This window comes from Varanus komodoensis, unplaced genomic scaffold (assembly GCF_004798865.1).
Source record: "Varanus komodoensis strain SLA01 unplaced genomic scaffold, ASM479886v1 scaffold18_1, whole genome shotgun sequence".
Taxonomy (NCBI): Eukaryota; Metazoa; Chordata; class Lepidosauria; order Squamata; family Varanidae; genus Varanus; species Varanus komodoensis.
Genome location: NW_025335548.1, coordinates 2648611 through 2674262, shown reverse-complemented (window position 1 = coordinate 2674262; position 25652 = coordinate 2648611). Strand labels below are relative to the sequence as shown.

At 45.7% G+C, this 25652-nt stretch overlaps 1 protein-coding gene across 11 annotated transcripts in view; it reads left to right on the top strand.

Moving 5' to 3' along the window:
• Positions 1–4156: 4156 nt before the first annotated feature.
• Positions 4157–25652, top strand: part of CCDC141 (coiled-coil domain containing 141) — a 125828-nt gene continuing 104332 nt past the window's right edge. For 6 of the 11 annotated variants that reach the window (XR_006414411.1, XR_006414412.1, XM_044426939.1 and 3 more), the window contains exons 1-2: positions 4157–4414; positions 6058–6180. Coding sequence is in view for 9 of the 11 variants with exons in the window: in XM_044426939.1 (XP_044282874.1) it covers positions 4313–4414; positions 6058–6180 (225 nt within the window). In the remaining 2 variants the exon portion in view is untranslated. The remainder of the gene's footprint in view (positions 4415–6057; positions 6181–25652) is intronic. The other 5 variants (XM_044426944.1, XM_044426943.1, XM_044426942.1 and 2 more) reach the window with 1 other exon arrangement.

Here is a 25652-nt window from a genome sequence, read left to right as displayed (position 1 = left end):
ACAGATTATTAACTATATTTTTCTGAGACCACTTCATGGTTATTTACTGAGAGGCCAATGTCCTGACGTGAGAATTTACCATATAGAACCAACTCAGAGTCTCCTATTGCTTCCATGTTTAAAAGCAATAATTTCACGAGCAGTTTGTTTTTAGGAGTACACTACTTTCACACATTCAAGGCTATGAACTGCTAGAGCCTAGACAGAGGTCCCAGCATGTGGGGTGGGAGAGCATTAACACCCCCCCCCCACACACACACACGGAGGGCTCAGTTGCGCTTGCAATTTCTCTCACAAACTAGGCATCCATTTGCTTTATTCAGGCTGCAGTCATAGTGGATGGAAAGATTTCATATGAGATTTAATCCCATACTTGGTTCCAAATCTGGATTGGGCTCCTGTGCCTCCCCTAGAGAAACCCCCGCCCTCTATTAGCCAAGTCTTTCAAGAAATGTATGTGTAGGGCCTGAGAAGCAAAGTTGATGTCTGCTCTTTGCAAGGGTGCCTGTGCTTTCAGATTACTATCGCGTTCTTTATGTGAGGCCATCCTTGCACTTTGTCCAGAAGCTGCAGTTGGTGCTTCAGGCCGAGACCAGGATGCTGAACAGGACACCTGGCCGAGTACACATTGCAGTGGTGTTGGACTGCTGATTAGCTGCCAAGCCAAGTCCGAGCAGTTCCTGGGCAGATGGCTTCCTGACAAGGAGCTCTGTAGGTGCTGAGACCATCAAAGGAGCTCCTGCACCCATGGCTGTCCTGGGACTTGCACGTGGCTGTGCAGCGGCTACCCCGAAGCAGGCCTTCTTTCTGGCGTGGCAGTGGAGAGGCGCTTTATTGGAATCTCCCCTCCCAGGATTTGGGAGCCCCGACTGGCTTATGTGCCTGTGAAGGACCCGACTCCACACCAAAGCCTTCCCTGATTGATGGCGCTGTCCCGTCTGTTTAATTCTTGTCATACTTTTGATCTTGATTTAAAAAAATGCTAAATATTTTAACTGATGAGCTTTTGCTTTCATTGTGTTGTGCTTTCATTTTTGACTGTAAACCACTTACAGATAGCTTAGAAATATGGTAAGCAATAACATGACTAATTCATTAAAGAAATAATTACTAATGTATTAACCATCTGGCCCTGACTCAGTGGCTTCTGCTTGCCACATAATCCCCATAGGGAACCTTCGTGTTAGATCAATTCAAAATCTAATTGCAGGCTATTTAAGAATGTATACGATGCAAAACAGAAGTTTTCTCAAGTGGTTTACCGTTAACATTATAGAAACATTTAAAGGCAATATCTAAAAACATTTACACTTTCAATCATCAGCGTAAGCCAATTTCCAGGCAGACTTTCTTTAAAAAGAAAACGTCACCATTAAAAAGAGATTACATTAAAGGTACGTTTGCCTGGGATTAAGTCCCATTAAATTCAATTACCAGGTTCAGACAACACGATAACTTGCACTCGAGGGTTATATATGGGTTGAATGTGGATTGTTGTTGAATTGTGGGCAATTGTAGTTTGATCCCAACCATGCTAACAAACCATGATTTTGTCACAACCCCCCCCCCCACACACACACACAGTGCAACTAAAAACCATGGGTTCATGTTTTTGCCTTGGGTTCAGACAACACAATAACCTACATTTCAAGACCAACCCATGGTTCAAGCCAAATTAAAAGGAGATGAGCAGAGATCTTTATAGGTTACTGAAAAGCAGACAAGCAGGTAACCAAACAGGGAGGCAGCTCCCTAAATGCCCACTGTACCAGCACACCTTCCGTCTCCTATATGTGTGTACAAATATAGATATAATTGGCATGTCCACAAACCGGTTCTTAAATTTGATTTTGTTTCCAGCAACAGAGCCCTGGCTTCCACGTAATCTTAAAAGAGCAACTGCTACTTGTCTATTTTTATTTTGTTTATCATATTGTGTTTTATTTAGTTGGCTGTAAATCTGCTATATTCCTTATCTGATGGTTGCAAAATCCACACAAATCACACACATGCATCTGCACAGACAGAATTTTCGACGCTCTTTGTATCAGCTCAGCTCAGGTACAGCTCTGGCACAGCAGATATTAGACTGCCCATCGCAAATGGCTGCCCCAAACGCTCATCCCTTCGATTTCTCCACTCTGCACTTGCTGACTTCACTGTGTTGCACGAGATACAAACAGCCATGTCTGTGGTGTTAAAGCTGCTGTGGCCAGATGGGTGAAAATGTGTGCAAGCATACGGTGCACAACCGTGGGGGATCCAGTGAGGGGCTTGCACGTGGGAACAAGTCTGGGAGCCTGCTCTGCTGCAGTTGTGGGAGATCTTTTTTCCCCTCATGACTTCTGTGCTAGGATTTCTTCACAGGGAGAAATAGTGTGCAAACCATAGAATAGTAGTGTGGGAAGGGGCCAGAGGGTGCTGGTGCTGGTGGGTGTACACTTGCACGCTCACACACAAATGCACAAGCCTGAGGACCCCTGTGCTTACCCCCCTCCCCCCCCCCCCGTCCCTCATCTGTGGCAAAGAAAGGTGTCCCTTCTTAGCATTAATGCTGGCACGGGAAACCCTGGGCGCTGCTACCATGTGGACAAACACTGCCGGCTCTGGAGGGCCCCCAGAAATGGCAGGCCAGCTGCAGAGGCCCCGTGGATCACGTTTCCTGCACCTCACTGTAAATAAATCTATATGTCAGCAACAGTGTCCCGCTGGCAACTGAAAAGTTCTGCTTTGTGAAATGGAACTCCCATTTACAAAGTTCAGGCAAGGGTTCTGAGGCACATCTCTGCCTTGTGGAGCCGATCCATCCTTCTGCTGGGGTTTGCTTTGGAGAAACCGTCATGACTCGTGACAGATTCGAAAGAAGCAAGGCTTTGCCGAGCCGTGTCTGCTGCTGTCATCCGACAAGCAACCTGTGGCCTACAGGCCGAGCTCACTGTCTCAGCTGGCTTGTCACAGGGAATCAGACAGCTGCTGCCGGATACCGCGGGCTGCCTTGGGCGTGCTCTGTGCTGTTAGCAGGAGATGACATGAACCGACTCTGTGCAAGAGTTGCAAATGGGCTGTGATTTCCCCCTGCTCTGAACCGGTGGCCTCCTTGCCCAGTCCTGTAGCCGAACTGAGCTGGCCATCAAGCCCTTTGGAAATATGTTGAAGAAGAGGTCGCTCCTGAGCGCCACACAGGAGTGACTTCCGACACAGAGAAGCACTGAGATTTCAGGGTCAAAGCACAAGACGCTGAAGTTGCAAATGATAAAATGAAGGAGCACCGTCTTCCATGCCAGCAGGGTGGGGAGCTTTCAGTGTACAGTTCTGGAGCTCCCCATATCCCACAGTGCATTCATGATTAAACAGCAAAGACGATGGTGCAGCATCTTTTAAGGATACCTTTTTGTCACGCACAGTAGTATTCTTTTATTGTTGTGTTCCTAATTGTTTTAAGATTCTTTCAATTAAGCTTTCACTTATTTTTACTTGACAAATTTATTCGTGTTTTGTTAACAGCTTTGAGCATTGTTGGTGGAAAGTGGGGGTATATATTAAAAAACTAAATAAGTAGAGAACCTGAAATGGGGGTGATGATGAGAAAACTGCCCCCCGCCCAGCATCCATTAATAGTGCCCTTGATCAAATCACAGCGCCAATGACAACAAACTGCTACAAGCTTTGTGATTTTTCATTTAGATTATAGTCTAAGGAACGGTGAAGTGAGGAATCCTCCTCCAAGGGATCTCGGCTGCGTTGTTCCCATTGTTTGCTTGTCCTGCAGTGCAATGCATACGCTGTGCAGTAATGGAATTAATTTGCTTGAACAGAGAGTGTTGCTTTGATTTATGGGTTTGGGTGGGCTTCTCAAGCGCTTGCACTCCTGTGATAGTTAGGTTCAAGGCAGAATGTAAACAATGTTCCTGAGATAGTAAACACTTATTAGTGAAAAGCTACTCTTGCTTCCTCCCTTATTTCCTTTTCCAGTATGTAGCACTTAATTACCAGCAAAGTGAGAATGCCTCATCGCTTCAAGATATGTTCCTGGAGCACTATTTGCAAGGGGCAGCAGAAGCAGCAATTCCATGCTTCCGAGCCAGGGGTGTGTCGCCTCCCCCTCGCCTCCCCCCTCTCACGATAAACTCAATGGGGGTGTCTATTTTTAACCTCCTGTTCTTTCCTTCTGGCAGAGCAATCTGCGTTAGCTGAGCTCTTTCACGGAGCGGAGCCAAGCCACCCTATCTGTAGCCTCCCGCAATGACCAGCAGACTCTCACAGCCACCAAAAGGGAACCTTTCCGCATAAAGCCAGGTTCTGCTTGGGCACCATGGCAAGCAGTCCCAGGCCAGACGGTCCACCTTCCACAACAACAGTTAGTTCTGTCCTTGTCCAGGCTGGTGACTGCAGAATTACCATAGCTATTCTTAAGGTAAGCTTAATGGATCTGGGACACTTACGCTGGTAGGTCTGCACCATCGACTAGCTTAGATTTCTATCATTTCTACTCAGATTTCTGCACATACAAGTTGATCTAGAGCAACCGAAAGGAAAATAAATCAAGAAAAGTGCTCCTTTATTGCCAAGGAAAGGAGTGGGAAAGTTGCTAATTAGTTCATGCTGAGTGAAATGTTTTAAACATCACTTAATCATCACCCCCAATATTTCTGCAGTCTAAAGTAAGGGGATGTTTTGCTTTCTCCGAAGGTATTTCACTTTAAATAAATTAAGCAAGCAGCAGGTTACTGTGTACAAGACCATATTTATTTACTGGCATTAATTTTTCTCTGACACAAAATATGCAGCTGTGCTTTTCTTGCATTGTTCAAGATTGTCTTCAGGGTATAGGTAGCGAATTGGTCTAACTTGGTGTGAGTGGATTATTTAAAGGGAAGCCTGAAGAAATAATTAATGCTTCTGTGATGCAGATCTCAATCCGCATTTTAGGATGGAAAAAACCTTACTTAAAGCCTTAACTGGAACAATTTAGCTTTACCCTGAAAAATAATTCGCCAGTATGCGAAGGAAAGAGAACCGGTGGCATCCGCTCCTCTTCAGACTTAAGTTTGCTAAAGTTTATCTGCTTCTGCATTCCTTCTGGATCGCATGGCAAAATTGGGTCTATGCAGACTTGGAGCAACGGATCTATGGAAATCAATGAGGCTTTGGAAGGTTCTGCACGGAACCTCTTTTATTGATGAGCAAAGCTGCGCTGACAGATTTTTTGAGTTGTGTGGGTTCATGCGCACATGTGCAACAGAGTATATGCTGTGTGGACATGCAGTCTGGTGCCACACACCAGTAGTGTGCATAGTGTTGCAGGAGTGAGACGAGGGGGAGGAGCTTGAAAGGTCACATGTGTGCATGCGCTTCTGTTTAGAGTGTGAGGACATGCCACAAAACAAAAGCTGGGGGACAGCCGGTCCCTTTTAAGAAAAGGTCCCAGGGCAGCATACAGAATGCAGGCTCAAAAAGAAATCATGCTGTCATTTACACCTGTGTCCCTCTGAAGGGGTGTCATGAAAGGGAACCGCCAAAACATCTAGAGATTTCTTGCCTACCTTTCTCATGAAAATCCATGCCAGGAAAGAACAGGGGAGGAGATGAAGAGGAAAGGGGTTTGGGAGAGGGAAGGAAGGAAGGAAGGAAGGAGGGTAACATGTTGCAGAGCGAGTCCAAAACTTGAATACCATTCCCACAAGGTATGAGTAACAGTGCCGCTTGAGTGAATCACACATGGTGTGGTACTCATGGAAACTGCAACTACCACTCAAAAACTATCCTAAAAATAGTTCAGAAAAAATAGGATATCCAGGGAGAAATATTTTCAGGCCATCCGATGAAGAGTGTCTCATGTGATATGAAACTGTGCCAACATTAGATTCCACGGTGAAACAGTAGCATCAGTTGGCCATTAATTTTGTCATGACTAACTGATGTCTCTTCGTTTGGTGGGTGTATTCTGATTCTGGATCCAACCTGGAATCTTTTACTAAGCCCTGGTATAATGTTGATCATGCCCACACAGAACCACTGTGCAAAGATAAGCAGAAATTGTCAATGTTTGCATTGCAGTGCGGGACGTGGGTGCAGCTCCAACTATCTGAATCAGTACCAAATTTACTAGAAATTGGCAGCAATCAAGAAGAGACCAACAAATTATTGCAAGACCATGAACTTCTCCTGGCTAAGCTTAAGGTAGGACATGCAGCGTCAACACTCTAAAATATCGCAGGTCATGTTATAGTTTTGATATGAATAGTGGGCTTGAGTCCTCAGCGTCCATCCTCCTGCAGCTTTGTGGAGTCTTGGGTTTTCTTCGTCGCTCTGGCTCAGTTCACGTAATTGCTGAGATCCGCAGGGCTGCTCTAATTGACAGGGGGTTGGTCTGTGGCATATTCTGGCCATGGTGGGTTGTGGCTCACGCCAGATTACGTCAGCATGTTCAGGCTGGCACTACAGCTCAGCGTCTCTTAGGGGTGCAGTCTGGGTGGACTGCTGGCATGGTTAACCAACTATCCACAACCCACGTGGTTTGTGGGTGGTGTGTTGACCATGGCAACCGTCCAGTCTCACCAGGTTCACACAAAATGGCCACCTGCATGCACCTCTTGGGGGTTAATTAACCCACTGAGACTTAGCTCAACAGACCCTGAGCAGTGCTCACCAAACGAGGCCACCGATGATGACTTTGAGCCATACAGAGAATAACTAAGGGTTGCGCTTCCACGCAGCCTGTCTGTATGTGGCAGCCACTGCTGCAGCTGTGGGCTGCTTACTCCCTGTCTGAGCTCCATTGCTTTCACATCCCGGCTTCCATGCGCAGGATTCAAGCCCAGGCCAGTCTTCACACCCTGCATGAAACATTAGCGAGAATTGCTCTTGCCTTGGGCCAGAGTCAGTGAGCATCAATGGATGAAGAGCTGACCACAACCACAGAGCAGGGATGGGTAGGACTGTGGTGAGCTTTGCCTGTGGCTGCCCTGGCGGAGCTCTTGCTCCTCCACGTCTGACTCACCGTGGCTACAATTCGCATGCCAGGCAGGCCAGCCGGGGCACCTCTGGCTCCTCTTCCTCCTGCTCCTCCCCATCGCCACTTCCGGGGCCGGAGCGAGAGGCGGGCGAGCCTGCAGCGGTGCAGTGGAGGAGAGCAGCAGGAGCAGGCCCAGGGGCTCTTCTCTGGGGCCCGCACAGGCGTGTGGGTCTCTTGGCACATGCCCAGCCAGGTCTATGGTGGGACAGAGAGAGATTGGGGGAAGTAGCGGGGGACAGCGTTGGTGGCAAGAGGTCATCCAGGAACCTTTTGAATCCCAAAAGTGAAGAATGAGATCTGGGCATTCAGGTTGTCGTCTCGACACAGTTGCCAGAGCGCTTGTGGAAAAAGAAAGGGACACATCATTAACGATTCCACAATAAACAAGGACATTTCTCTCACCCCTGTTTACAAGCAGTGCCATCCACCAGACTGGCCACGATATTCAGAGCCACAAGTGTATCTGGGGCAGACTGTTGTTTGGTGCAGGTTACTTCCACTGCACAGGCGGTGTGAGAAGTATCCATTCAATACATTTGGCATCAGCACATCACAGTCATTGTCTGTTATGTCTTCTTTTTTGGCCTGTACTATAATACGGTATGCTGTGCTATGTTATCCTAGGCAGTGCTGTTTCTCTGAGTAAAATAATTGCCGCATACTTTGCTGGAGGCAGAAACGTTTAACATTTTTATTTAGTGTACTGAAAAATTTGGAAAGAAACATTTCATTGCAGTTCAGTGTTGCAAGCGTTTGTGAACAGGGTTTTAAATAAGGATTAGTTAAGGAAGATTTGTATTGGTGTCCCTGAAGGTACCTGGAAAGAATGAAAAGGATCATTTGGAGGCGTTTTAAAGAAAAGCACACAATATTATGGGATCTGGCAGTATCTGGCTGCTGGAACGATTTATGTTGCACAAGAGGTCATCAGTGGAAGGGCCATATCAATGGCACTTGCAAGATGGTGGATTTCCTAGGAAGTTCATCCTGTTCGAAATATGGTTGATGTTGTACAAGGTTTCTGCTAGCACAAGAACTGTAAGGATGGACACTGTTGGATCTGTCCCAGTGTGAGATATAGGCATTCATTTCAGTGGGCTGCTTATGAGAAAAGGAAGGCCGGAGGAAAGTATGGCTTGAGCCAAGTTTTGAAGTGTTCCTGGGATGCGCTCATAGGTGGAAATGCTCTCTTTGAATTCGGGCTGGCCTACGGGAAGAGGGAACCACCAAGTGAAACTAAATTGGTTCAGACTGCAAGTGGGGAATTTAATGCTCCTTCATTGGGATGAGCCAAGTGATAGTGAAGGCCTTAAAAGGGGAGCCAAGTGATCAACCACACCACAGGAGACTTTACTATAAAGTGTCTGAAAACTGGGGAAATTGATAGGGTGGTGAGGTCTCCTTTCGATTTGGGCTCACTCGAAATTGTTCCTGTCCCTCATATATTTTAAAACAAAATAGAACCACATGGCATGTGGAAAGCATCCATGTCTGGAGAAGGTTCTAGGCTGGCGATGCTTGTGTGGGGAGCCAGTACTTCATAGAAACATAGAAACAGATCGAGTCAGAAGGGGTATCCCGGGCCATCTAGTCTGACCTCCGGCACTAGCCGGCTCCGCTCATGAGATGCCCACCATGTGGACGTCCAGCCTATCCTTGAACACCCGCACTGATGGGGCCTCAACGACCTCTTGTGGAAGCCCATTCCACACCCTTGGGGTCCTAACTGTCAGGAAGTGCTTCCTGGCATTCAAATTGAACCTTGGCTCCCTGAGCTTTGCTCCATTGGAGCGTGTCCTGTCTTCCTCTGCAGGGGAGAACAGGTCTCTACCCATCTCCATGTGACATCCCCTCATATACCTGTATGTCGCCAACATATCCTCTCTTAGTCTCCTCTTCTCCAGACTGAAGAGACCCAGTTCCCTCAGTCTTGCCTCATACGGCATCCCCTGCAAACCGGCCACCAACCTTGTGGCCCTACACTGCACTGACTCCAACCTGGCTATATAGTTTCTGTAATGAGGGGCCCAAAACTGAGCACAATACTCCAGTTGTGGGTGCACCAGAGTCGTGTAGAGTGGCAGTAATACCTCTCTTGATCTAGAAGCCACACTTCTGGCTATGCAGCCAAGGGTGGTGTTCGCCCTCTTGACCACTGCATCACACTGCTGACTCATGTTTAGCCTGCAGTCAACCAGCACCCCGAGGTCCCTTTCACAAGTGCTGCTCTCCAGCCACTTGTCATCCAACCTGTACTTATGACAGCTATTCCTATGCCCCAAGTGCAAGACCTTGCACTTATCCACAATGAACGCCATCCTGTTGTCTCCTGCCCACTTCCATAGTCTGTCCAGATCCTTTTGGATCTGGAGTACCTGCTCCTCAGTTGTGGCCACTGCTCCAGTTTTAGTGTCGTCTGTGAATTTGATCAGCAGACTGTTCAACCCTTCTTCCATGTCGTTAATGAAAAGATTAAACAGGACCGGCCCCAGGACAGAGCCCTGGGGGACCCCGCTTGTCACTGGCCGCCATTCCGATGATTCCCTGCTAATGGTTACCTTCTGCTTTTGGTCAGTCAACCATGCCCTAATCCACTGGACAGTGCTTTGGTGTATCCCAAAACTCCTCAGTTTCTCCACCAGGATATCATGGGGCACTTTGTCAAAGGCCTTGCTGAAATCCAGGTATACCGCATCCACTGCATCCCCTTCATCTAGCCATCTCGAAACCTTATCATAGAATTGCACAAGGTTTGTCTGGCAGGACCTGTTTTTGCGGAAGCCGTGTTGTGTGGCTGTCAGCCTCCCTTCCCTCTCTAGCATCACTAGATCTCTCTCTATTATGAGCCTTTCCATTCTTTTTCCTACAATCGACGTAAGGCTAACCGGTCTATAATTCCCCATGTCCTTTCTACTACCCTTTTTGAAAATTGGGATCACTGATGCCACCCTCCAGTCCTCTGGAACTTCACCCGTTCTCCACGAGGCCTCAAAAATAGAGGCCAGCGGGTGTGAGAGAACCCCTGCCAACTCTCTAAGTACTCTCAGGTGTAACCCGTCAGGGCCTGGCGCCTTTGTAATGTCCAGTGCCCTGAGGAGCCCCTCGACTTCAAGGGGGGTGACTCTAAGCTGTGCCCCTAAGTCCCCAGCCTCATCTAATCTCCTATGCACATATCCCTCGTCCTGCTTTGGGGAGAACACAGAGGCAAAATAGTCATTTAGCATCTGTTCCTGTTCCCTCATATCAGTCACTGGATCTCCTTCCTCCTTATTTAGTGGTCCCACCACTTTTCTCCCCTTCCTCTTCCTATTTACATGCTTAAAGAAGCCCTTCTTGTTGCTCTTGATATTCTTGGCAAGTCTCAGCTGGTAATCAGCCTTAGCCTTGTGACGAATCCTCTGCAACGGGCCTCCTCCTCCCAGTATACCCTTTTGTCTATTTCCCCCAGTACCCATTTCCTACGGAGGTTCCTCTTTCATCTAATCCCTCTAACTACCTCCTTTCACATCCATGGCAGCACTCTCCTCCGCCTCCCCAACTTACTGACTAGAGGTATCGTCAAGGCTTGCGCCTCCAAAAACCTCCCTTTTGAGTGCTATCCACCCCTCCTCAACTCGCTTACCTTCCAGTAACCTATCGCAGGAGACTTTCCCCAGTCTGGCCTTCAGTTGGCCAAAGTTGGCCCTCTTGAAGTCCCAGCTTCTAGTGCTTGACCTGCTGCATGTCCCCAGTCCCCTGATCTCAAAGCAAAGGATGATCACTCGCATCCAGAGCTCCCCTAATCTGTACTTCATCTATCAGCTCCTCCCTATTGGTCAAGACCGAGTCAAGGATGTTTCCCCCCCTCGTCGCCTCTCAGACCCTCTGTGTGAAAAACACTCCCTCTATAGCTTCTAGGAAGTGACATGACCTGGCTGTCACTGCCGAGTGAGTCTCCCAAGTACTATCCGGGAGATTGAAATCTCCCATAATTACTGTGTCTCTCCCCCAAGATATCCTTAGAATCTGGCCTGTCAGGACATCATCCAGGGTCTCAAGTTGACCTGGAGGGTGACAACATACCCCCACTGTCAGGTCTCTTTCCCTGTCAAAACCCCTAAGTTTCACCCAAACTGCCTCTACCGAATCCCCATCTGTGCTGCATTCTATCTCACTGCATCCTATCCCTTCCCTGATGTATAAAGCCACGTCCCCACCCCTCTTTCCCTTCCTGTCCTTTCTAAAAAGTGATACCCTTCTATGTTCACATTCCAGACTTGCCTTTCATCCCACCAAGTTTCTGTGATTCCCACCAGGTCATACCCTCCTATTCCCAGGAGAGCTTCAAGCTCTTCCTGCTTATTACCCATGCTCCTAGCATTGGTGTACATGCACCTCAACTCCTTCCCACCGCTTCCTTTCCTTGAAGTCCCCAGCCTCCTCCTGCCTCCCATCCTCCCTGATACCTGGCCCCTCTCTGTAGGAGTCCTGTCAGTCCCTGCAGTACCTCTAAAACTCTGCTCCCAGAGCCCTGATCCTCCCCCCACACTTGTCCAGTGCAGACACGCTGCTTCAGCCATCTTGCCCACTGGAACACACAGGAAGCCATCACGCCACTGCTGCTTTTGAATATTTTTGTTTAGACTGAGTAAAGCAGTAACTGCCCAGGCCACTAAGCGCTACCAAACAAGGCCCTTTGCTTTAATTTTCATGTCTCTCAGCAGCTTCTGTTTACAATAATCTCCCCCCCTTCCTTGCCTTCTGGGATGGCTGAAAAGCACATGCTTTTGCCAAGAACATCACTGACCAGTTGTGAAATGGACTATGGAAAACATAATTAGCATTCTTTGAGAGAAAAGTCCCATCTCTCAGTGTTGGGAACTGCTTGGAAGATAAGCTTCCTGTTTCTAAGCATGGGGTTTATTCTGCAGTGATGCAGCTCCTTCTTCCAGAGCATCCTGGTGCCTTTCCTTTGAATATGAGGGCTAAATAATATTTGCAAGTAGTGTTGCTAATGACTGATAGTAGTACTGAAGATAAAACTGATGGAATGGAGGACAGCGGAATGAGTAATACTAGCCTGATGGCGATTGTAATTACTGGCATGGGGAAGAGGCCATCAGGAGATCTGAAGTGAAGTGCCATCCATCTCTGAGGCTTCCGCTGGATGAAGATGCTGGCCTTGCTGCTGGTGTCGCAGGTGGTCCCTTGGCCAGGAACACCTTGAGTTGACCTTCTTTGGTGCACCAGCTGCTGTCTTCCTAGCAAAGGGTGACCTGCTACCTACTTGGAGTTGCTTTGCTAGTTTGCCCAAAATCTGCAATGAGTTCAGAACTCACTCAGCAGCCTCCACATTATCAGGAGAAAGCCAATGAGGGCACCTCACATTGGTGATAGATGAGAGTCATTTTCACACAATTAACATTGCTGATCTGATCTTTGATTCTTTAAAGGACTTGGCCCTATTTACACTGGGCAGCATCTTCTCCAGGGAATGACCATAAATACTGAGATCTTGGCGCTCTCATGCCCATCCCACCTAGATAAGCTTATGGAGCTGGCTTTAGCCCTAACTTAGCTTTGAGCCAAGTTAGGGTGGCCACTAAATTAAGGCGTACATGAAATCTGCACTGAAGCCAATTTAGAAATGATGACTATAATCAACATAGAATTACTGTCCATCACACCACAGCAGGGAAGGGCTTGTGACCTGTGTGCCACCGCAGCCTGCTCTCCAGGTGCTCACTGGAGATGAAGCACTTTGAGGGCTCTTCAAGTTCCCCATTGTGATGGTCCTTTATCTTTAAACTGGACTTGAATGGGAAGCCCCTTTCACATGGAAGACTGATCTATGGAAATTCAGCCACTCTTGAGCCTGATGTCAAGAGAGAATCCTTCTCAGTGATATCCCCCCCCCCCCCGCCCCACTCCAGTTGCAGAATTCCCAAGGCAAAGGTGTTTAATGTGTTTTAGAAAGTGACTGTACGGTCCCCGGGAGAGCATTTCGTGGGCCACGGGATGTTGTAGAGCTCCTCCTCCAAGGCTGTAGACACTTGCTGAGAATGAATCTATTTCCCATGCTGCAGAAAATATCATGGTACTCAGACTAATCTGGGAACTAATCTGGGAAGGCCCGTTGGATGCATCTTTAATTCCCACTTGAAAGCAGCAGTCTGGGGGATCTGATGCATCTCTTGAAATTAATAGGACCAGAATGTACTTAACTTTGGCTGGATTGAGCACCATGTCTTTTATGTATAAAAATAAAGTCAGAAAGATCATATTTTGCAATTTCCCCACTATTCATTCCTATTTTTGAACTAGCATTACTATCGGAAACCCTGTTTGTTGTTGGCAGAAGGTTGACTCATGACAGAATTAGTTATGTTTCACTGCTATTAAGTTACTTAGTCCCATCGAGGGATCTTCAGTGACAGAGCAATCCTAACTCCATGTTTGGACATTTGGAAGGGATTTGGATAGGCTGGAGGTCCCTTTCTGCCTAGGAAGAGAGCCTCAGCTAGGGAGGCTGTATCTACCTTGAAGGCTGCATTGATGCCCACAGAAAGCTCTACCTCTGATGGTGTTCCTGAGAGCAGTCAGCTCTGAAACGGGGAGTACTGGGGTGGGGTGCCCTGGAGCCAGCTTTGGACCTCCTGGTTCCCAAGCCCCCTTGTCGTTGTCTCTCCCCCCTCCCCCCAGCTATGAGTATTCCAGCGTGGTGCAGATGTAAAGAATCTTCCCTCTGTTGCTTTCACATGCACACACATCCACTGGGCTGAAAAGTTCGGCAATGCTGCTTCTTCCACCCTGGCCAGTGTGGAGCTGTAAAAAGAGGAACTGTGTCAAGCCCAAAAGAAGACGGCCACTAGCCTCAAATCTGCACTCGCTATTTAGATATATTGATGCACATTTAGAAATAATGACTGCCATCAGAATAGAAAGGTGGTTCATGCCACTTTGAAGTGTAAGACGGGGAGCTGTGTGCTTTCTGCAGTCTGTAGTAAGGGTGCTCCTTCTTGAGGTGCATTGGTTCTCTCTCAGGGTTCCCCATCTTTAAATAGGAATTGGGGAGGACCATCCTTCAACTAAAGGCTCATCCTTGAAGGACTTCAAATAGAGGGCTGCCTTCTGTAAAAGAGGACACTTGACCACACTGACTGGTTCACTTCCCCCAACCCTCCCTCTTGCTCTCGATTTCCATGAGACTCAAGAGTGGATCACTTCATCTGGATTTGACCCAAGGTTTTGTCTCACATTTCACAATGCTGCTTCTTTCTCTTAGTAGCAGAGAGAGGTGATAGCCATGCCATATTATCTGTAGGAATACTCTACAGGGGCATGAAGACAAAATCCGTGACTTCCAACATCAGGTAGATGAATACCAGTCATCACTGGGGCATTCCGGAAAAGCCGTTGCTGCACTTCAGCTCTGGGTCAACCCTCAAAGGGGGTTCTAAGATTCATTAATCTAGAACAGAGAACCTTGAACTTGGGAGATCGATCCCTGATATGGAGTGGGCTTTTGTTCTTAAGAGGCACACTTCATCAGTAATTTGTCCATATGTGATCACTCTTAATTACTTTATTTACTCCACTTGCAGAACCTAAATTGCAAAACAATAATTTGTATGCAGACAATTCAAGAGGAACCAATTGCTAGTGGCAGGGCAGACCTTTTTTTGAAAACAGAAAAATATCACATTTCTTCTTGGAATTGAGAGTTGTTGGCTTTTTTAAAAAGAAAAGGAATATTAGTGCTCTCAGTATAGTAGACTTTTACAGTATCTGTTAATCTTGGTGCTCAAGGCTACTCCCACCTATTAATTACAGAGCTGATCTGAAGTGCCATTAAAGCTAAAGAGATTTCCATTATAACTTAGTTTTGTCTAGAATATGAAGAGATTTTACATTAGAAAAATGACCTTTATTATTAAGCTATGTAAGTGCATATCTCATTTCGCAAGCAATATGCTCTAAAGACAGTCCTACTTCCTTTTATCCAGAGATGTTCCAGCAAAATTTTGCTTCGGTTCATCACTCACCTATTGGCCTCACCTTTCTCTCCTGTATTCCCAGTATTGCACCCAGGTGAGACAGAACCATTGCCCTCACCATAAGGCTTCACCACTAGTAGGGCTAGTGACAGATCTGGGAAAGGGGGAGCTAGGACAAACTGCTTCCCTCCACGCCCCTGTGACCGCTCTGGGCTGCCCACTCAAGGGGCTGCTGCCATTCCTCACATGGACCTTCCCGGTCTGGTGGCACTACCAGTCACTAGCAGTGCAGCCAGCGTGCTTCAAAGCAACTGCATGGTCAAGGGCTGCTCCATTCCTGCCAAGTGTGCACCTGAAGGAGCGGCAGTGGCCAAGAGGAGCAGCAGCAGCCTCGGGGGCCTCTGGGTATGACCCCCTTGCTCTGGGTGGGCCATGGCAGCTGCCCAACAAGGCTGCCACCGGAAGTGGGCCCTGATCACCTTTCAGGTGGGACATACAGAAGAGACCCTCTGAAATGAACTAACCAAGCCAGGACATCCATGCAGTGGCCTACAGATCAGACCTCCACGCAGGACGTCCCCACAGCCAGGCTTGCTTGGCTTCCACGGTGGGCGTGTGCCATAGTTGTGCCCCTAGCACCAAATGCAAGCTTGAAGCGTGTTGAGCGCTGCAGCAAATGGCGATCAAAGTGCATCTGTGCCATGCAATCTGTGCCTGTGCCGATGTAGCCCCCGTGAATCAGTGGCATTGGCACCTGCTAAGTGGCTACAGGAGTGCAGGCTTCAGCTGCATCTGGGGGAAGCAAGGAGAGAAGTTCAGTGCAGGGAAGACAGGAAAAGATGGTCTGTGGAGCAGGTGTGCAAATGATGCAAGAAGCTAGATAGATGGGGGGTGGGACAAAATGTATGCACATTTTAAGAGATGTTATCTATGTATTACTTTTCCAAGTTGAATTGTATCACGGTAGCGATGTGTAGTACGGCGTTCACTCAAAAGATGGCATTAATCAAATGTATGCTAGCGTCATCATGCAACAGTTTTTAATCCAGTTTTTTCCTTTCTTAAAATGTGCATACATTTTTTTGGCACCATCTGTATTTTTCAGGTAGCAGACCCCCATAACAGGCACTAATAGGACTTTCCCTCTATTTAAAACAGGTGTATTGACGTGAAACGCTTAGGCAGAATCAGATTCAGGAAACTAAGAAGGAGCATACTTGATTTCCACAGCTTCAAGGAATAGCCTCTTTGTCCCCATTCCTAGAACATCAGTTTTCTGTACTGGCTATAGGTCATCTATTAACATCTCAGTATATTATTTCAATATGCAAAATCACTTTAAATACGTGTTTTTCCACCACATGGAATCAAACAAACTTTCCTCTCCTAATTCATTTAGGGAGGATTCACACACCCATGTGCTATTCTAAAATAAAGATACTGCAGGTTTTTTTTCCTTTTCCTTCCTTTTTTCTTCTTTTATTATGACTTTTTCCTTGCAGAGAATTTCTATACTGCTTTTCATCCCAAAGCTGTTTCCAAGATAAAATCATGATAAAATGCAATAAACCCAATCACTGAAACCATAAAATAGTGATAAAATAATATTAGTGGTACTTCAAGAAAAAATTGCTACCACTCTGCTGAAAAGCAGCCCTGCGCTTCTTAAAGTTCATTTTTTTCCAAAGAATCCTGCCTGCAAAAGAAAAGCAAATTATAGGTTTGATATACAGATGATTTCATTGTTTAAAAGCCTCAGATGCAGTCCTGTTTTAAAATTCAGCATTGATATCCTCATATGGAAGGCTCTAAACAGCCTTACTCAACCAGGTCCCCTCCAGATGTTTTGGACTGCAGCTCTCTTCAACACCAGCCAACATGGCCAGGGATGCTGTGAGTGGTTTTTTGAAACATCTGGAGGTCTGGGAAATGCTGGTGACTTAGGAAAACCACAGAATAGGCGATGCTGATAGGCGATGGGCCAATAAACTGATTTAGGGTACGGTAGCCTCACGTGTGTGTGCAACTATTAAATCTTGGCAATGTGTGGTGTGCCTTGCTGGCTCTGAAGATTGTTTGGAAGCTGCAGTTCATGCAACGTATGGCTGCTGCATTCAATGGACTGGCTGACTCCACCTTCCCCAGGTCCAAGAGACAGAAACCCCCCCTTTTGCAATCAGTTGCACAATTCTGCATAGACTCAAGGCCAGCTCACCTGGATGCTGACACTTCAGTGAAGATGCTCTGGTGAAGGGCAAGCATTTCCACTTAAGGAAACCTATTGATAGTCGTCTGTCCAGGTGCCTAAGCAAGGGGATGCTTCTAGCAGCCTCCTCAAAGCTGGGGATGAGTGATTACCAGACAAAAACAAGAGATACTTCCAGATTCTTCCCCCAGACAAGGGGGGAAGGACTCAGAAAGCAACTCTGGGGTCTTCTTCCCTTGGTAGCAGTGCTAAGAGACCCAGGCACTAGGAGAGTTTCTCCACAGAGATGGCAGGTCTTCAAAAGAACCAGGAAGGCAGCTGCACCAGTTAGAGTGTACCTGCTGTTTATTCATCATCTGCCACAAAATTTCCAACCATTTCCATTTTTGTGCTCTGGAACAGACCAACCTTTTTCCTGTTCTGTACTTTTCCCTGAATCATTTATCCTGTTTTTATCAACACCCAGACAGCGAGCGTGCTTTGGGGATAAACAAGGGGTGAGATGCTCACAAATGGGTGCAGATGTAGTAACTAATTTAACAACCAGGATGCACGCTTAATGCTAAGCAAAACCCCTTACCTGACTGTACTTCCTGCAGCATGCAAGGAGGTCGCAAAGAGACTCAGCACAAGAGACCCCTGTGGATGCCTGGCTGGTTGTTCCCGAGGGACCATGAGCACTTGGGAACTGATAGGAATGGGAATGTTTTACTCCTGGAAGTGACAGCAGTGTTGGGAACCTGCCCTAAGCAGGATCAGAAGACGTAAGCATCAAAAAGCAGATTTAGTGAAGAGGTTGTTGATACGGTTGTTGACCCACACTGAGATGCTTTTTTAACAAAAGGTAAAAAGTTTACTCTCTTGCAAGCAATCCGTATGTGACTTGCATGAAGGAGAGACATTCATGCAGGATATCTTGGTTCATTGTCGGCTGGTTAGCTTAGAAGAGGAGGAGGAAGAACCCCCTCTCCCAAGCAAGAGTCTGCCCCCTTTCTCCTCCCACTTCACCCGGAAAGGCAAAAGAGGCACCAAACTGCTCAGACAGGCACCATGATCTTCTGTGAGCACCTCTTCCAAAATCACAAAGTTACATTGCTCAGAAGGCTAAACCGCTTCTGTAAACAATACATTTCTCTGACAACAGCTAGCAGGCACTAAGGCTGCTGGTGCTGCAAACCAGAATGTCGTACCTGAATTCATAATTTCCTAACGCTTAAAATCTCAGTGCCGTTTCAGAACAATATCAGTTTTGGTCCTTACAAACCAAGGCTTACAATCCTGTACCCTCCAAATGTTTCGGACTACAATTCCTATCAGCTTCAGCCAGCATAGTCATAGACAGGAGTTGTGGGTGTTGTCATCCAGCACAAACTGGAGGGCATCAGCTTGCCAACTGCTCTAAGCCATGAGGCAAAGTTTAACAAAATATAGCAAAACCATGCCATGGACTTTCCATTGTCATTTTAACCAGAGTTTTCTTATTCTATAACTATATGTTAAAGAGAGAGTGAGTGTCCACACTGTAGAGTGAAATTACTATATTACCAAGACTTAAAAGAAAAGTGTACTATTTTTTCAGAGCCAGCTGTACTCTAGCTATTAGGTATTCCTCAGAGAATAGGGTTTGAACTATTAATTGATAACTTTCAGGAACACTGTTTCAACAAGTCCAGTGCTAAGAAACAAAGCAAAAGCACCAGCTGTTGTCTCCAATGTTGCCTGCAGAAATTTACTCTTGATTATTTTCAAGTCCTTCCTATTACAGCAGCAGCATATCGCATGCTCCTGGGCTACCTGAGGATGGATTTTATTTTTGAGAAATCTTGGTGTTGCTGGAAGTAACCTCACCCAAAATGGGGGGGTGGAAAAAATGTACAGTTTGGTTTAGTAAGAAAGTAGTCCTACTTCCTGCTCTTGTAACTCAGTTGTGATATGCTATTACGAGGATACATTTCAATGTCTTTTGATATAATGTACAGTAATGAAATTACATTTGCAGAAGTTAGGGGTGCAGGGCCCCCATGATAGTTGAAAAACCACAAATATCTCTACTCACAGCCCTTAACTCTTAATACCTTTTTCCATGCATGTACAGTACTAGATTGCTTCTCCCTCTGTGTGTGTGTGTGTGTGTGTGTGTGTGTGTGTGTGTGTGTGTTAGCCTACATTATTTATATGTACACATGTTGTCTGTTATCTTCTGCAGTAGGCTGCAAAACTCCAAAAGAATCCCCATTTAATTATTGATGGCAAATTTGAGAAAGATCCAATCCATAAAAGTTAAACCTGTGAAAAGTTGAGGTTTGGCTGTAGTCGCATGTAAATTTGGCATTTTGTGCAGTTTTTTACTTTGTTGTTGCAGTTAATAAATGTGGCACTTTGTCAGATGGGCTAAATTTAATTGATTAATTGTCTTCCAAATATAAATATAAGCCATTCTTTATAAGAACAGTTGTTGAACAGCTGTGCTTTTTGTAGAATCTGGTATATAGAGATGCTGACTAAGTAACATGCAGCACTAATAGAGTGTCTTTAGCTGTGACTTCGGTTAGCATTCTTCACCTAGAAGAACCTTTCTCAAACATGTACTCTCCAGCTGTTTCAGACTACAGTTCCCAACATCCCTGACTATTGGCCATGGAAACCGGAGTTGATGGAAGTTGAAGTCTAGAACCTTTGGATGTGGAGGCTGAACTAGAGGTTGATACGTATCCTCCTGTTTATACCAGTCCTGGTGTTCTGATAGTTTGAAGGCTCTTTAAAAGTGATATACTGGTCAGCCAGTATTTTTATTAATTTGCTTAGGCTTGCGTTTTACGCCATCACAAAATGGCCTGCAGCTTCATAGAGCTAACTTGGGAAATGATCTGTTAGCATAACTTCCAAGTGACCTTGTGAGGGAGCTTAAGTTATCACTGTACCATGTGACCCAGGTGCCCTTGTGTACTGTAAAGATATTTTAAGTAACTGCAGGGTTCAGGCACTTATCAGTAATCACGGACACATGTGTGCTAGACCAGCGCAATGTTTTCCAGCACAGCGTGTATGGAAAACCTAATGGGGAGGGGGTTCGGAGAGCGAGGGAAAGCAAGAACACAGAGCTGATCCTTTGTGGATGCCTAGAATGGAAAGTGAAAGGTCTCCCCCTTGAACTGAGCTGTAGGGAGAGGTTTGGGTTTATTTTTTACAGGTGGGAAGAAGGGGCCATTCACTTAGTCGCCACACACTGTGGAAGCTGGGGGATTTGGGCAGGCTATGCTGACATTTGGCTCTGTGTGGCACTGGCCTGAGGCAGTCCCTTCTTGCCCCCAGTGCATACCAGACTCTCTGCAGGCCTGGCCCAGTGACACAGGGGACCACTGTGTCCCAGCTGCCCTGGGAGAGACCCGTTCTTTATGTTCAAGACATTGCAAGCCGTTTTGTGGCTGTCGCTGCTGTGCCTGCTGCTCTGTGGCTTCTGGCCAAATAGATTGGAGCTTATGTCATCCAGAGCACTGCCGGCGTGCAGGGAAAGGCGGCCATTTCCTGGAATGGAGAACACAGCAGGTGCCCCTTTGGACTTCCTCCCCAATGCCCAAAGTTTGTGTCATTCTGGAGTTCCTGACCCCTGAATTGGGAATCCCCCTTTCAACCGTAATTTGGCCATAGTAGGTATCCTCGTCGTCGTCATCATCATCAGTGTATATCCCATTTTTTTCCTCCCTGAAAGGAATCCAAGTCAGCTTACCTGAGTCTTCTTCCTCTCCAGATTAGACTGTGGCTCCCCAACCTGGTTCCTCTGCAAAAAACTGGGTGAATTCCCTGTGAGGCTTCTAGTTATGGGGCCACTGCTGTTTTGGAAAGTTCGTTGCTATGTATGAACCATGCAAAAACGGCTTGCTGGGGGATGGACAAGCCACCCGCAACCTTAAAGCAAGCATGGTTTCTGAGTGGCTTGTCAACAGCCCAACAACCCACCCTTTCCATGTCCACATGTAACTAGAAGCTACGGAGTGCCCCACCTGGCCCAACATACTGAAAATGGCAGTGGCCGCCACCACAGAGGCCCCGCAGGGAAATTCACTCATGGTGGCCACTCGTTGCGTGGCAAGCGGGGCAGTGAAGGGCCCCCAGGCACCCAGTGGACTTCTGGGCTGAGTCTCATTAGCACCCCCTCCTGCACTTGGGCTGCACGGCACACTGTCTTTCAGACACACAGTAAAAAAATGCATGTCTCACCAGTCCACGGGTACCAAAAATACCTCGGATGCCTTCTCCTTGTAACCCCATCTCTTCCATTGTTCGTTCACCCCTGTGCTAGAAGAAATCCTCGCTCAGATTAAAACAACTGGCAGTTCTAACATTCTCACTGCCTTTTGTAAGGAACGAGCTGAGTCGAGAGAATGTTATGCTAGGATAGTTGTTCCGTAAATAGTTTAGCGGCTCTAATGGCCGCTTCTCCTAAAGAAACTAAAGTACTTATGGACGTTTCCAAATCTTTCACATTATAGCTGCATTTTTTAAAAATGCCCTGAAGAGTTGCACAGACGGACAAAAGCCACTCTTTCAAAGATTGCAATGAGTCTTGGGCGTACAAGATCTTTGCAGCCTTCTTGCTAAGGCAAACTCTTCTGCACATGTCCCCATGTGCCCTGTTACATGCGTAGGGCATTCCCTGGGATAAAAGGAACTCCTTAGATGCAATGAAGCAAGAGGATCATTATCAACATTTTTTAAACAAGCTAATTGATCCAAAGAAAGGTATTGCCTAGTGCCGTTACAGTCCACCACCACCCCTCCCCTCTCTGGCAAAACTGACTTTAAGTGGAATAGCTATTTGTGTTTGTTGTTCTGGGGAGTAAATTGTGAAGAGGCAGACCATCAAGCAACGGCCTGTGAAAGTAGTCACAGCACCGCTTCCATTTGTACTCCTCTGAAATATGTCTAGACTCTGCCCTTGAGCGGTTTGTTCGTGGTAACAAATGCTTCAATCTCTCCACGTTATGCTTTCACCGAGATGGCCTTTAAAACCCTCTTGTGCACATGCTAGTCGTGGCTCCCGGATCCTTTGTGTGTGTGTGTGTGTGTGAATCAATACCTAGGTCTGTTTTGAAAGCACATAAATGTCAACTTCTAACTCTGCTCTGTGCACAAAATGTAATGAATGGTGAGAGGAACAGCTGGCACTGGAAACAAATTGGCTGACTTGAAATATATTTATTGAATTCATAGGCTGTTCTGTCTAACAAGGGAAGCGCATAATGGCCAAATGTGCCCATTTACCTATTGGCAAATAGCTTCCAATTAAAAAATAAATTGCTCATTGAGATTCAGCATGCCAGGAGCTTAGAAACAAATTTATTAGCATAATTAGCAGCATCAGAAAGAAAGAAAGAGCACATTGTGAGCTTAAATGCTGATTTTACCAGCACCAGATAACAAACACTGTCAACGCACAATTAATAGTGCAAAGTTATTTTTAGGATGGTTAATCTGAATTTTTAGCTGTACGATGAGGGATGCCTGTAACCTAAGTAGGCATGAGGCACTTTGGTGATGTGGCTGGAATTGAATGAAATTCTTCTGAAATTCTAAGAGGGAATCTGCCACTGTTAATTGTTTTTTTAGAGGGATTCACCATCTGGTTTTGGATGGGCATACAAATCCTTGTGCTGCATTTTCTTTGAGGTTCTCTGCTGGCCAACTGGCAACTCAAACCAAAGATTTCCAAGAATCTCTAGTACTCCTGGGCCTTTCTTTGTGTAAGCAGGTACACCAAACAGGGAGGATAGCTTGGTATGATGTCCTAATCCAGAATTATGGTTAAATGTGTGTGAACAAGCCCAAATAGCAATCTGGCTTTACACCAAGGTTTGTTGTAGGGTTAAATATCTTAGCTTGTTTGGGCATATTTAACCATGGTTTGCCCCGTGTCCAAATAAGAATGCGCTTCACTTCAGACAATCAAAAGTTTCATGTCTTCCCATTGATTATTATGGGCTAATTAACAAATGTCCATCATGTTTTTGTCTTTTGATAAAATTGGATGAATTTTGGAGACATAGTAATCCCTTCTGTGTCAATGAAGCCTGCAAAATTTGGGGCAAATAGATTCAGGGATTTCTGTACAAGAGGGTTTTTTAAAATACTTTTTTTGTGGGGGAAATGTTCTCGATTATGCTTTTTTGTAGGGAAGGATTTTTTTTATGAAAATGGCATGCATAATAAAGGTGCAAAATTTCAGGACAAAACGTGCATGGGTTAGGAAGTTTTGAAATGAAGTTTTGAAATGAAAATATTTTCATTTACCTTTCTGCTCAGTTGACATCCAAGTCACAGAAACAAAAGTTCTTCATGACAGTTTACTTGCTGCACATGAAAGGTAACTCGGTAGACAAGATAGACATGCATGCAATCCTGTCTCCCGAAATCTCAAATATCCAACTGAATCGTTTCAAAAGTCTCTGGGATCAGGAATCATGATAGGCCTGTACAACTTCAAACGGGGGAAAGCTCTCCTGGTTTCAGCAGAGTTCCACATGAACACATGAAATTGCTCTGAATGTACTTTTCATCGTATAACATGGCTCAGAGTGTTGGACTACAACGCTGGAGATCTGGGTTCTAGCCCCATCTTGGCCATGTAGGTGCTTTTGGGCTAGTTACTGTCTCTCAGCTTCACCTACTTCATAGGGTAGTTGCTCTATGGATGACATGCAAAGGAGGAGAACCTTGCACACTGCCTTCAGGTTCTTGCCAAGGACGAAAGGTGGAATATAAACGTAGTAATAAAAATAATAGATTGCCATGAGCCAGTATGTTTCCCTTTTGCAGACAGATATTTGCAGTGTTCAGCATGCAATGCATTTTTTTGAAACATTTGTCAATTCTTCTATCACCACAACCAAAACGAGGGCATCAAGAAATATAATAGAAAGATTGGCAATAGGGTGACCGTTTATGAATTGCCAAAAAAACAGGACAAAGGTGGCCACTGTTACACAACATCTTCAAACATGATTTGATATTAATAGAAGTACATTTACAAATAATGATTGAAGTTTCAATAGAAATATCCTATAGCTTCCCCTGTGAGGAAGACTGGGACCTATGTGCCTGCTCAGTTTGCTGTGCAGATACTCACTGCTTGCTGGCATCTGTTCTTATGGTCCTTTTTATTTAAATCAACATCAAACAGGACCACATTCTCAATAAAGAAAACCTTCAAGTAGTTCTGTAGCAGCCTTTCAAACAGGGCACAGGTAAGCAGAAAGTGGACCACCAGATAATTTGAACTTCAGCTCACAACACTGCTGTCTATTGGCAATGCTGGAGTTGACATCCAAAACAGCTGGAGATCTTCCTTCCCCTCATCCCAGGACATGTGGCCAACCTGTTTGCTAAATGAACACTAAACAAACTTCACACAGCTTACCACCCACTGCAGTGAGTGCTGCCAACCAGCTGTGTATTGTGGTTTGCCAGGTTTTTGACAAATGGTACATGACAGATTCTGTGGATTTCCTTTGGCATAGGCCTCAGGTAATGCTTCAGAATGGTTCTTCCTCTTGCCACCAGCTGCTGTCAAACACCTATACAAGGAGCAATCAAGAAGGAGATGCATCTAAACATCTACTGTTCTAGCAAGTGCAGATAAACCTGAAAATCTGAGAACATGCATCTGCCCTCAAAGCCTATGCATACCATGTTCAGAGGAAAGCACTGTAGTAGCTCAACAGAATTCTATTTCATGTCAATGCATAGTTCATATTTCAAAATACTAATTAATGGTTAGTGTCCCTTTCTTTGTTTCTTCTTTCTTTTACTGACATGGCAGCTATTAATCTTTTTTTAATTAAGGAATAATAGTTCCATTATTTCTGAATAGTGTTTCTCAAAGCTTTTATTTTTGCAAAGGACAAATTAACAGCCTATTCAAGTGCAGCCTATCACCAACACAGAGGAAACTTGGGTGGCAGCTTGAGAGAAGCGAGAGATTCATATTCTGAGTTTAGCGCAGTGATGTATTTGTGTTCTATTATTTCCTACTCTTGGCTCAGCCTCTATCAGGAGAATTTCAAATCTTCCCATCTTCCGTTCTTATTACAGTCTGTATCAGGAGAATGAGTTATCCGAGACTTTAATTTGCCTATTACAGGTTCCTCTTTCATTATACATTCTTACTGATAGCACCAAAACCAACAGCAAAAATTGGCGCTTCATTGTCATGATAATGACTCAAGATGAAAATAGCCAAACATAAATCAAGTCTCTAGAAGACACTTTGAAGAAAACGAACAGAAAATGCAGCACTTGTGACTCTTTATGGTGGAGATAGTAAAGCAAGGCAACATCAAAGAGCTCTTTGGAGGCCAACTTCGATACCAGCTCTGCTGGAGCAATGAGTAAGTTGTTGCTCTTTCTGTAATGCCTTTCATAGTCTCTGCCTGCAAGTGCTGCAGGATCTGTGACAGGC